At 57.4% G+C, this 13,410-nt stretch overlaps 1 protein-coding gene across 3 annotated transcripts in view; it reads right to left on the minus strand.

Annotated features, from left to right (window-relative positions):
• LOC134352790 (meiotic recombination protein REC8 homolog) overlaps nt 1-11,047 on the minus strand; it is a 188,157-nt gene extending 177,110 nt beyond the window's left edge. For all 3 annotated transcript variants that reach the window (XM_063060259.1, XM_063060257.1, XM_063060258.1), the window contains exons 1-7: nt 10,652-11,047; nt 8,125-8,193; nt 5,183-5,325; nt 4,199-4,274; nt 3,071-3,188; nt 941-1,004; nt 407-486 (exon numbers count right to left, since the gene is read on the minus strand). In XM_063060259.1, coding sequence (XP_062916329.1) covers nt 407-486; nt 941-1,004; nt 3,071-3,188; nt 4,199-4,274; nt 5,183-5,325; nt 8,125-8,193; nt 10,652-10,707 — 606 coding nt within the window. In that variant the 5' untranslated portion in view covers nt 10,708-11,047. The remainder of the gene's footprint in view (nt 1-406; nt 487-940; nt 1,005-3,070; nt 3,189-4,198; nt 4,275-5,182; nt 5,326-8,124; nt 8,194-10,651) is intronic.
• Nucleotides 11,048-13,410: the final 2,363 nt, after the last annotated feature.

Below are 13,410 nucleotides of genomic sequence, written 5' to 3' on the forward strand. Positions count from 1 at the left end.
TGAACTGCTGATTTCCTCCAAAAATTTGTATTCCCTCATAATCTCAACGCAATTACCTGAAGCAACACACACAGAATGCTGGAGGAACTCAGGAGGTCAAGCAGCATCTATGGAGGAGAATAAATAGTTGACATTCCAACCAAAACCATTCATCGGGATCAGAGTCAAAATCAAGGGTTTTGGCCCTAACTGTCGACCGTTCATTCTCTTCCACAGATGCTGCCTGACCTTTTGAGTTCCCCCAGCATTTTGTGTGTATAACTCAAGATTTCCATTGTCTGAAGAACCTCTTGTGTTTTCAGTCACCAAATACTCATCGACTCCAAATCCTCTGAATCCCCACTTCCTCTCAATGCAATTCCCCAAATCCCAGTTGAATGGAAGCTGGCCGGGATCTGATACAAACCTCCACTTCAGGCATCAAGATGGGCTCTACCTCACGGATTGTGATCAATTCTGGAGACACAGTGAGTACGGGAACTGGCTCTGAGAACAGAAACATCGTTAGACTTAAGACAGATTCTGTGTGCAGCTGCATCAGAGTGTGAGTGTGTGTGTGTGTGTATACACATGCACATGAGAGTACACACATGTATAATCACATAACCAGTGTAGCCAGCACAGCTGAAACACAAAGTGACTCCCCAGCACCCATCCACACCCTGCCAGCCACGACACAGTGTTTCATGACGTAAAGGGCTGCCCCAGTCCTTCCCAAAGGAGCTGTACCCACCCTCACCTTCCCGCAGCCCAGCCCGCTCCCCACTCCTGACCGCTCTCTGGGTCTCAGCGTCCCAGTGTGTTCTGGTGATGAAGGAACTGACTCAGCCACTCATTCCCAGGGAGAGAGGGAAGGAGGAGCTGATGTTCCATCGGAAACCACAGCACTGGACAAGCCTTTGCAAACAACAGGGGCAGCATCACACACCCAGCCACACACCTTCAGCTTTGGGAGAAACCTCCGGTGGGCCTTCCGGAACTGGAGGTTTTAGGAGCGGCTTCACCTGCAAACAGATGGGAAATATTTAATCCTGATCCACTCCTCCACACCGTCCCGTCACACATCCCCACCGTCCCGTCATACCCTCCCCACCGTCCCATCACACACCCCCACCGTACCGTCACAAACTCCCCACCGTCCCGTCACACACTCCACACCATCCCGTCACACACTCCCACCATCCTGTCCCACACTCCACACCATCCCATCACACACTCCTACCGTCCTGTCACACACTCCACACGTCCCATCACACACCCCCACCGTCCCATCACACACCCCACACCATCCTGTCCCACACTCCACACCATCCCGTCACACACCCCCAGGGACAGGGTCAGACACAGGGTGAGGCTCCCTCCACACCGTCCTGTCCCACACACCCCCACCGTCCCGTCACACACTCCCACCGTCCTGTCCCACACTCCACACCATCCCGTCACACACTCCCACCGTCCTGTCCCACACTCCACACCGTCCCGTCACACATCCCCGGGGACAGCTGCAGGCACAGGGTGAGGCTCCCTCCCCACCGTCCCGTCACACACCCCCGGGGACAGCTGCAGGCACAGGGTGAGGCTCCCTCCCCACCGTCCCGTCACACACCCCCGGGGACAGGTGCAGACACAGGGTGTGGCTCCCTCCACACTGTCCCGTCACACACTCCCAGGGACAGGGTCAGGGACAGGGTCAGGCACAGGGTGAGGCTCCCTCCACACTGTCCCATATCACACTCCCAGGGACAGGGTCAGACACAGGGTGAGGCTCCCTCCACACTGTCCCATATCACACTCCCAGGGACAGGGTCAGACACAGGGTGAGTCTCCCTCCACACTGTCCTGTCACACACTCCCAGGGACATGGTCAGACACAGGGTGAGGCTCCCTCCACACTGTCCCATATCACACTCTCAGAGACAGGGTGAGACTCCCTCCACACCGTCCCATCACACACTCCCAGGGACAGGGTCAGACACAGGGTGAGATTCCCTCCACACCGTCCTGTCACACACTCCCAGAGACAGGGTGAGACTCCCTCCGCACCGTCCCGTCACACACTCCCAGGGACAGGGTCAGACACAGGGTGAGACTCCCCTCCACACTGTCCCGTCACACACTCCCAGGTACAGGGTCAGACACAGGGTGAGGCTCCCTCCTCACCGTCCTGTCACACACTCCCAGGGACAGGGTCAGACACAGGGTGAGGCTCCCTCCACACCGTCCTGTCACACACTCCCATAGTGATGATCCCCATCTCCAAGAAAGGATGAGTGGCATTCAAGCTAGTCCAGAGGTTTATGAGAATGACCCCTGTATGAAAGGGTTAATGTATGTAGAGTGTTTGATGGCTCTGAGCCTCCACTCAGAGTTTAAAAGAATGAGGGGAATCTCACTGAAACATACCAAATAGTGGAAGGCCTGGGTACAGTGGATATCCAGAGGTTGTTTCCAGTAGTGGGAGAATCAAGGACCAGACGACACAGACTGAGAATCTAAGGATGAGAAAATCTGGAGATGCTGGAAAATCCACAGCGACACACACAAAATGCTGGAGGAACTCAGCAGACCAGGTAGCATCAATGGAAAAGATTAAATAGTTGAAATTATAGGCCGAGACCCTTCATCATGACTGAAAGAAAAAAATTCTCCTGACTTCTCACCTTTCTTTCCAGTCCCGATGAAGGGTCTTGACCTGAACCTCTTTTCCACGGACGCTACCTGGCCTGCTGAATTCCCTCAGCATTTTGTGTGTGTTGCCTCAGAAGACAATGATGTCACTTTCGAACAGAATTGGGCAGGACCTTCTTTAGCCAGAAGGTGGTGAATCTTTGGAATTCATTGCCACGGATGGCCTCAAAGACCACTTCATTGGGTACATTTAAAGTGAAGATTGATTGGGGCATGATTAGTCCAGGGACAAGGCAAGAGATTGGAGTTGACAGAGAAAGTAAATCAGCCATGATCGAATGGTGGAGCAGACGATGGGCCAAATGGCTTAATTCTGCCCCGACAGGTTTAGTGAGTCGGAGGAGGAGGAGAGCTGGGAGTTACATCCCAACTTTACACTTGCCTCTGGGATCAGACTTGGACTAGGCAGCGGGGGACTAGTCATCACTCCAAAGAATGGATCCAAAGCCCCTTCATAGGTCTCCATCAGTGTGGCCATGTCCGGCAGCAGCAGGCTGGGCCTGAAAGGGAGCAGGATCACAGGTCCAAGTGAGGAACCCTGCAAATTGCAACCCCCACCACCCCCCCGTCACCCCGGGAAACCAACCCCAAACCCCTCCCAACACACCCTCACTTTCTCTGAACACCACCACGTTGGCCCAGGCAACTACCAAATCTTCACACACCCTCTCATCCTCCCCTGAGGAATTCGTCCATTAAGGTTCCACCTCCAACCCTGGGGAATCTCCCTGATCTTTCCTGCCATGCCTTCTTCTGCATCCAGAAGTTCCCTCTAGTGTCCTGACCAACTGCTCCTGGAATCTCTCCACCACTGTGGCCTCTCTCTCTCTCTTCCCCGAAGCATCTTCCCTCCCTTCCTCTTGGTGACCCACCCAAATCTTCCCCAACTAACCTCCCTTGCACTCCTCCGTCCTCTCACCTCGTCTGTGGGGTCTCCCTCTCCCGACACACTCCTCTCCCTCCTGCTCTCCCCATTGTGCCTCTGTTCACCTCTTGTGCCAGGTTGTACTGCCAAGCCCTCTTGCCGACTATCCCTCCCCTCACACAGCATCAGACCCCTCCCAAATAAAAACACCATCCATTGCCAATCCATGGACCAGGGACCATGGGCTCTAACTTACCAGCGTCACCCCATCCAGACCCCTGGGGACCCGTTTGCCCACAAACAGCAACACCACCACCCCCTCCAACCAACTCTCTGCGGCCTGGGGACCTGCTCATCACTCCCACACCCATGACCTGAACCCCCTCCAATAATTAACCCCCACCCTCAGACACAATTCCCACCTCCCTATCCCATCCCAATGAATTTGCCCCCATTCCTGGGACCTGGTCACCGAGTTTCCACACATATTCACCCCATTGTCCAATTACCCTCCTCTCTTCCTCATGTTTAACTCCCTCAACACACACTCGACTCCCCTGGAAGTAGAACCAGCCCCTCCCCAGGATCTGATCCTCTCTCCTCCCCTGCTCCACTCTCCAGTCCCGCCACCACTGGGATACTCACTGCTCCAGCTCCGGCATGTTGATCCGAACCTGGGAATACATCCGGTGGATCCGCTCCAAGGTGTGCTGGATCTCTTCTGTGGATAGAGCAAGGAGGAGGAGAAGGGGTAGGGAGGAGGCCAGAGGAGGGTGACCTTGATGCAGAGGGCTACTGGAGTCTGCACTGGGTGCCTCACCAGCTCGTCCCCTATCCATGGGAACCATCTCTGCCGACTCCGGGATTTCCAGCAGTGCTTCCCGATTCTCTGCCACCGAGCAGGGCTACGGTCACCGGGCCACATCGGCAGGGACTCTATTGTCCCAGCTCAGGCCAGCCCCTTCCAGCCATAGCCATGCGTGTTCCTTATGAAGGATGCATGCAAAGCACAACGGAGCGTCAGGTCCCTCCTACAGGAAACACCCATCCCTGGTCTGTGCTACAGTCAAACCCCTGAAAGGTGTCAGGTACGCGCGCAGTTCCCACAGAGGATAGATACAGACATCCTGGGTCTCCATCGCAGGAAATTCTCCATTGAAGGAGGCTACCAGCATCCCAGTTCTCAAGTTCAGGCAAACCCCTACAGGCGTGCTTGGTCAATCCTACAGGAAGACCCCTATCAAGCCTGACAACAGCTGTCCCAGCTCAGTTACAGATGGCCCATGTCTTGGTGACAGGTAATCCATTTAATAGGGGACATCACTGTCACCTCAGGTCTCAGCTACAGGCAAACCATTTAACCAGAGCATCACCATGCAAGCCAGATTCCGGGTACAGGTTAAACAACTGCTGGAAAACGCTAAATGAATCCAACTGAACATGCCCCAGATCTCAACTACAGGCCACTCCTGCCTCCTCCCCTTCCATCCAATAACCAAATGCAACGAGAGGCGAACCCCTCCTAACCACCACCCTCAGATCATCCCTTCCCAGGCACAGGTCTGGTCAAAGATGTACGATTCTCCAGTGCACAGCTCCCGTGTCCCTCTCCCTCCCTCCCTCACCTACCTATCAGGTAGTTGCATTGCCTGTGGAAGACTCGAACAACACCGATCTCAAGCTGGGCGGAGAGGTAGAGGGAGAATCGAGGCCTGGAGGTGTTGGGGTAGGGCGGCGGGACCTGTACCAGAATGTATCTGATGATCTCCTCACTGCAGGGAGAGGAACAGAGAGTCATGGCTGTTAGTGGGTGGGGTTGGCGGAGCGGGGTGGGGGGGAAGAAGGAAATTGAAAGAAGGAGAGAAGTAATCTCGTCCTGGTTGTCCCAGGAATGACCGGCAACAGAGAAACTGGGAAAACATAGACGGTTCCCTGGAGTGCTCTGAATGAACAGGGGGACAGAGAAACAGAAGGGGGAAGGAAATGTGGGGTGAAGAGTGGGGAAAGGGGAGGAACAAGAGGGAAGCGAGGATGAGCAAAGGAAGTGTGAGAGGAGGGGGAGAGGAGGGGGAGAGGAGGGCGAGGGAAGAGCAGGGGAGAGCGAGGGGAGGGGAAGAGCGGGGAGAGGAGGGTGAGGAAAGAGCGAGGGGAGGGGAGAGCAAGGGGAGGGGAAGAGCAGGGAGAGGGGAGGGGAGGGCAAGGGAAAAGTGAGGGGAGAGGAGGGTGAGGGAAAAGCAAGGGGAGGGGGAGAGGAGGGCGAGAGAAGAGCGAGGGGAGGGGGAGAGGAGGGCGAGGGAAGAGTGGGAGGAGGGGGAGAGGAGGGCAAGGGAAGAGTGAGGAGAGAGCGAGGGGAGGGGGAAGAGGAAGGCGAGGGAAAAGCAAGGGAAGAGCGAGGGGAGGGGGAGAGGAGGGCGAGGGAAGCGTGAGGGGAGGGGGAGAGGAGGGCGAGGGAAGAGCGGGGAGGGGGAGAGGAGGGCGAGGGAAGAGCGGGGGAGGGGGAGAGGAGGGCGAGGGAAGAGTGGGAGGAGGGTGAGAGGAGGGTGAGAGGAGGGCGAGGGAAGAGTGAGGGGAGGGGGAGAGGAGGGCGAGGGAAGAGCAGAGGAGGGGGAGAGGAGGGCGAGGGAAGAGTGAGGGGAGAGCGAGGGGTGGGGAGAGGAAGGAAAGAGCGAGGGGAGGGAGAGAGGAGGGCGAGGGAAGAGTGGGAGGAGGGGGAGAGGAGGGCGAGGGAAGAGTGAGGGGAGAGCGAGGGGAGGGGAGAGGAAGGAAAGAGCGAGGGGAGGGAGAGAGGAGGGCGAGGGAAGAGTGGGAGGAGGGGGAGAGGAGGGCGAGGGAAGAGCGGGGGAGGGGGAGAGGAGGGCGACGGAAGAGCGAGGGGAGAGCAGGAGGAGGGCGAGGGAAGGGGAGGGGAGAGTGAGGGAAGGGGAAGAGCTGGGGAGGGGAAGAGGAGGGTGAGGGAAAAGCGAGGGGAGGGGGAGAGGAGGGCAAGGGGTGGGGAGGGGCAGGGAGAGCGAGGGGAGGAGAGGGAGGTGGCGGGGTAGAGCGAGGGAGGGGGCGGGGTGTGTGGGTGAGGTGGAGAAGGTATGAGGGAGAGCTAGGGGAGGGAGATTAGGGGGTGAGACCAAGAAAGATGGTGTGAGAAAGAGGGTAGAGAGAGCATGAGAGAAGAGGGTAGAGAGGGAAGGGAGAGCATGAGAGATGGATGTGCAAGAAGTAGGCAGCTCAAGAGCTGGGAATAAGGGAACTGGTGTGCACGAGAGGGGAGTGAGGGAGGAAAGAGTGGGAACACAGGACGGAGAGACGGGGAGAGTGAGAGGTTGGAATCGGGGGGGGGAGGGGAAGCAAGAGAAAGAGGAGGGGAGAGAGAAGGGACTGAGTGTGAGAGAGTGGGGAAAGGCAGCCAGACGGGTGCAAAAACGTGTGCAGCTACAGTGAGTAAGAAGGGTGCAAGAGGGCAGCAGCCATTACTGCAATGGTTCAGCATTAGAGTGGGGAATTGAGGTTTTGACTTAAGAGAGGTGAAAAGAGGGGGAGATCATTTTGAATCAGCAATTGTGTGAATGGGCCAGTGGAGGAGTCTACGATCCGAGCTTTGGCTTGATAGGCTATGACAAGGAGACACAGGTGAGTAGCAGGTAATTACAGGGAAGGGATTTTTGTATACTGTTAGTTTTATATAACTAAAAAGATAGCAAATTAAAACAAATTAAATAAAATAGGGATGCATTACCAGATGATGAGTTGCAGCTGCCTGATATAGGAGGTGCTGGACCCCACTGTGGTTCATGGTGACATCATCTGTGGCATGTGTTGGCTGCTCGAGGAATTCAAGCTCAAAGCTGATGAATTGGCGTGTGTTTCAAACATTGCAATGGGCCAGGGAAGGAGGGGAGTTACCTGGAACTGCCATCACACCCATTGGATTAACTGCTTCAAATTCAGTCTGTGGCCAGGGACAAGAGGCTGTGACTGTGAGTGAGGTCGGTCGGTCGGTCGGTCGGGGTGGGGGGTGGGGGGTGGGGGGTGGGGGGTGGGAATCCAAAAGGTAGTGTGGGACAAGCCTCAGCTCGAGTTTGCAGAACGGGTCTGAGATTGCCGCTGCTTGTGAGGGCCCTGGTGAACCGCATAACTCGGGCCATGGATAAGGCTGCGGATGTGGGGGTGAGAGGGGATTACGAGAAGGGGAGTCAGGAGGACAGTGAGAAAGGGTGAAAGTGAACGGAGGTTGACTGTGCAGAGAGGGGAAGGGGATGGGGATCATGGGCTAGTCTGAGAGAGTGGAGTGGCTGTGGGTTACCTGGAAGGCCGAGAGTCTGGGGCGAGCAACAGAGGGGAGAGCAAGAAGGGAACAAGAGAGGAAGTGACTAAGAGTATGTGTGAGTGAGAGCAAGATGGGCATTGGAGGGAGAATGAAAGAGGGCAAGAAATAGGGTGAGCAAGAGGGGGGATACAAGAGAAAGTGAGCACGAGGTGGAGTGAGGGGAGAGCAGAGGAGAGGAAGTGAGTAGGAGGGGAGGGGAGGGTCAGCACTAAAGACGGAGTGTGAGAGAGCGGGGAACTGGGAATGTTCTCACCATGTTCTCACAACGTTCACTTTCAAATAGTCTCGTCTTGTAACCTTCCCAGCTTTAGTTGCCACCAGCCTAGGTCAGAGAGTGATGGAGAGAGAAAGGCATTGCGAGGGAGTGGGAGAATGAATGCCGTGGGCAGTGAGTGAGAGGAGCAGGAGAGATTGGGTGGGAGGTGCAGATGGAGTGGGGGGGGAGGGAGGGTAGTTGTGGTTGGGGGTGGTTTGGTGGGGGAGAGAGAGAGAGATACATTAGTTCATCAGAGTAACAGAAACAAGTCCATCCTGGTGACCCAGTAACACCCCCGCCACCCCCAACCTTACCAGGCTGCAGCTGATAAAGACAGCAGACCCATGATGGAGGAGGGGAGAAGAGGGAGGGGAGAAGAGGGAGGGGAGAAGAGGGAGGGGAGAGGGGAAGGGAGAGGGGAAGGGAGGGAGGAGGGGGGAGAACAGGGAGGGGAAGGGGAGAGGGAGGGGGAAGGGGAGAGGGAAGGGGAGGGGGAGAGGGGAGGGGAGGGGGGGGGAGGGGGAGGGGGAGGGAGGGGAGGGGGAGGGGAGGGGAGGGGAGGGGGAGGGGGAGGGGAGGGGGAACAGAGGAGGGGGAACAGGGAGAGGGGAGAGGGGGGAGAGGACAGGAGAGGGGGAGGGAGGGGAGAGGGGAGGGAGAGGGGAGGGGAGAGGGGAGGGAGAGGGGAGGGAGAGGGGAGGGAGAGGGGAGGGAGAGGGGAGGGAGAGGGGAGGGAGAGGGGAGGGAGAGGGGAGGGAGAGGGGAGAGGGGAGAGGGGAGAGGGGAGGGGAGAGGGGAGGGGAGAGGGGGGAGGAGAGGAGAGGAGAGGGGAGTAGGGGGAGAGGGGAGGGAGAGGGAGGGGAGGAGGGGGAGAGGGGGGGGAGGGAGAGGGGAGGGGAGGGAGGGGGAGGGGAGGGGGGGGAGGGGAGAGGGGGAGGGGGAGAGGGGGGGGGGGAGGGGGGAGAGGGGGAGGGGGGAGAGGGGGAGGGGGAGAGGGGGAGGGGGGAGAGGGGGAGGGGGGAGGGGGAGGGGAGAGGGTGGAGAGGGGGGAGGGGAGAGGGGTGGGGGGGAATGGGGAAGGGGGGAGTGGAGGGGGTAGGGGCAGAGGGGAGGAGGGAGGGGGAGAGGAGGAGGGGAGGGGAGAGGGGAGAGGAGAGGGGGAGGGGAGAAGGGAGGGGAGAGGGGAGGGGAGAGGGGAGGGGAGAGGGGAGGGGAGAGGGGAGGAGGGAGGGGAGAGGGAATGGAGGAGAGAGGGAGGGGAGAGGGATGGGAGGAGAGGGAGGGGGAGAGGGAGGGGAGGGAGGGGTGGAGAGAGGGAGAGGGAGGGAGAGGGGGAGAGAGGGAGAGGGAGGTAGAGGGGGAGGGGGAGAGGGAGAGGGGAGAGGGGGAGAGGGAGAGGGGAGGGGAGAGGGGAGGGGAGAGGGGAGGAGGGAGGGGAGGAGGGAGGGGAGGAGGGAGGGGAGGAGGGAGGGGAGGAGGGAGGGGAGAGGGAATGGAGGAGAGAGGGAGGGGAGAGGGATGGGAGGAGAGAGAGGGGGAGAGGGAGGAGAGGGAGGAGAGGGAGGGGAGGGAGGGGTGGAGAGAGGGAGAGGGAGGGAGAGGGGGAGAGAGGGAGAGGGAGAGGTAGAGGGGGAGGGGGAGAGGGAGAGGGAGAGGGGGAGAGGGGAAGGGGGAGAGGGGGACGGGGAGAGGGGGACGGGGAGAGGGGGACGGGGAGAGGGGGACGGGGAGAGGGGCGGGAGAGGGGCGGGAGAGGGGGAGGAGGGGGAAGGGAGGAGGGGCGGGAGAGGGGGGAGGAGGGGGAAGGGAAGGGGGAATGGAGGAGGGGATGATGGTGGAGGAGGGGGAAAGGAGGGGAGGGAGGATGGAAGGGGTGAGGATGGAGGGGGAGGGTGTGCTAGGGAAATATGAAAAGAGGAGAGAAGTACAGCTTGTTTGGATAGAACATTTTCCCCTTTGTTAAGTTTTCTATCAGAAAGGGCACAGGTTTAAACAGAGAGGCAGATTTGGAGGGTGTGTGAGGATATTTTTCACCCAGAGGGTAGCTGGGGTATCCTCCATTGCCTGGAGATTGGAGTGGCACTTAAGTATTTAGACGAACATTTGAAACACAGCATTGTGTTGAAAAGCGGGGTATTACAGATGCGCACAAAATACTGTAGCTGTTGGAAATCTGAAATAAAAGCAGAAAATGCTGAAAATTCTCAGCATGTCAGACAGCATCTGTGGAGAGAGAATCAAAGTTAAGGTTTGAGGACCCTTCACTAGCACACCGTGGCTGAAGGGCCTGTTTCTCAGTGATGTTCAGCACCCAGGAATGTCACAGTTCCCCCTTCCTCATGAATTCTTCCTGGTCACCGAGCGATAGGCAGGGACGGGCTTCAAGTCCCAGGAGCACGATCTCAAACGGGGAGATTCAGGGGATGGGGGTGCCAGATCCTGACCACACGAACATTCTCCGTGCCCCCATTCAGATCCCATAGAAAGAATGACCCCACAACCCCCTCCCCTCCCCTCTCCTCACCAGATGGTGCTAAATTTCCCGGTGGTTCTCTGCAATACATCAGGGAAGTAAAACATGGTGCACTCGGAGTAATGTCTGATCTAGCCCCCTCTCCGCTCTTAGTCTGCACCGTCAGTGTCCGTGAATCCTCTCCCTGGTGCCGGTGTGATCGGGAATAGTCTCTCCCTCAACCCCAGCCTCTCCCAATGTACACAGTCTCCTCTCCCCCGCTTCCTGCTGTAGTCTCCCTCACAACAACCTCCCTCTTGTCAGTCACTGGCCCCTCCTCTTCACCAGGCACTGCCCCTCTCTCCCTCAGTGTCCCTCACACGCTCCACCTCCCACTACTCTTCTCTTTCCCTCACACTCACCTCTCCCGTCAATGTCCCTCTTTCCCTCACTCTCTCTCACTGTCCTCCCGATGTCTCTCACAATCTTTCTCCCACTATTTCTCCTCAGTCTCTTCCCTCACTGACCCCTACCCGCTCCTCACTGCCTTCCCCTCTCCCTTCACAGACCCCTACCCGCTCCTCACTGCCTTCCCCTCTCCCCTCACTGACCCCTACCCGCTCCTCACTGCCTTCCCCTCTCCCCTCACTGACCCCTACCCGCTCCTCACTGCCTTCCCCTCTCCCCTCACTGACCCCTACCCGCTCCTCACTGCCTTCCCCTCTTCCCTCACTGACCCCTACCCGCTCCTCACTGCCTTCCCCTCTCCCTTCACAGACCCCTACCCGCTCCTCACTGCCTTCCCCTCTCCCCTCACTGACCCCTACCCGCTCCTCACTGCCTTCCCCTCTCCCCTCACAGACCCCTACCCGCTCCTCACTACCTTCCCTTCTTCCCCTCACAGACCCCTACCGCTCCTCACTGCCTTCCCCTCTCCCCTCACAGACCCCTACCCGCTCCTCACTACCTTCCCCTCTCCCCTCACTGACCCCTACCCGCTCCTCACTGCCTTCCCCTCTCCCTTCACAAACCCCTACCCGCTCCTCACTGCCTTCCCCTCTCCCCTCACAGACCCCTACCCGCTCCTCACTGCCTTCCCTTCTTCCCCTCACAGACCCCTACCGCTCCTCACTGCCTTCCCCTCTCCCCTCACAGACCCCTACCAGCTCCTCACTGCCTTCCCCTCTCCCCTCACTGACCCCTACCCGCTCCTCACTGCCTTCCCCTCTCCCTTCACAAACCCCTACCCGCTCCTCACTGCCTTCCCCTCTCCCCTCACAGACCCCTACCCGCTCCTCACTACCTTCCCTTCTTCCCCTCACAGACCCCTACCGCTCCTCACTGCCTTCCCCTCTCCCCTCACAGACCCCTACCCGCTCCTCACTACCTTCCCTTCTTCCCCTCACAGACCCCTACCCGCTCCTCACTGCCTCTGCCCTTGCTTTTGCCTCTCCCCTCACCGCCTGTCTCTTCCCACTGTCACTGTCGCCTGCCTCTCCCTGACATCTGGTCTTTCGCTCCATCTCTCGCTTTCTCCCATCGTCCAATCAGCACGCAGGCAGCGAACAACCGCACGTTTTCATTGGACAGAGCTGCAGAAGGCTGCGAACAGCGGCTCGAAGACCCACCAATCACAGCGCTGTCCGCTCGTCAAGGGCTACCGCCCAACCAGCAAGGCAACCAATGGGAATCGGCGAAACAGGTGAATCCCGCTGATGCAGCATGCAGCCAATTACAGCGCCAGCTTTGGTTGTCCGCGAACGAAACACGTGACCAGGAGACAGGCGCCCGGGCCAATCCGGCGTCGAGCTGCATGGCGCCCGTTCGATCAGGGCAGCGGACGACAGTAACCCAGCCGGGCCACCTGAAAAAAGCAGTACGGTACCTCAAGCAGGCAGGCGGCACCTTTCATCCGGGACCCTCACCATCCAGGACATGCCCTTTCTGCTATTAGGGAAGAGGTACAGGAGCCTGAAAACCCACTCTCAACATTTAGAAACATTTCTTCCCCTTTGCCCTCAGATTGCTGAATGGTCAATGAACATTATCTCGTTATTCTTATTCCTCTTTTACACGATTTAGAAATTTGTTTTTGTGACATACAGTAGTATTTATTTTTGTGATACTATAATTTTGTATTGTATTGCCGCAGGAAAACAACGAATTTTACTAGAAACACTCAGTGGCCACGTTACCAGTACACCTGCTCCTTAATGCAAATATCTAATCAGACAGTCATGTGGCAGCAACTTGAAAGCATGCAGACATGGTCAAGAGGTTCAAATGTTGTCCACACCAAACATCAGAATGGGGGAAAATGGGATCTAAGTGACTTTGATTGTTGGTGCCAGATGGGGTGGTTTGAGTACCTCAGAAACTGCTGATCTCCTGGGATTTTCATGCACAACTGTCTCTAGAGTTTACAGCGAATCGTGCAAAAAAACACAAGACATCCAGTATGCAACAGTTCTAAGGATGATATTTCAGACCAAGACCTTTCATCATTCCTTTCCAGATCCCCAATATTAAACTCTGGTCCAGTTAAAGGCCAGTGTCATCAGAACAACATCCTCCCAAGCCCAGTGACCAGGGTTCAGTCCTGGATGCGATGAATAGCAGCAATAATTGCAGAATCTGACAACAGTCACTCTTAAACTTGTAAATGGACTCTCCAAGTGTGATGGTTAAAAACTGAACGTAGAGTTACCTAAACTTCTTCCTCCCCTGGGTAAACTTGCTGGTGTTCCAGCCATGGGGAGAGGTGAGGGGATGAAGATGGACAGGGGAGGGGGAGTGGAGACAAGGGAGCAAAGGGGAGGGAAGGGTAGGGG

The sequence above is a fragment of the Mobula hypostoma genome, chromosome 10 (genome assembly GCF_963921235.1).
Source record: "Mobula hypostoma chromosome 10, sMobHyp1.1, whole genome shotgun sequence".
In the NCBI taxonomy this organism is placed as follows: Eukaryota; Metazoa; Chordata; class Chondrichthyes; order Myliobatiformes; family Myliobatidae; genus Mobula; species Mobula hypostoma.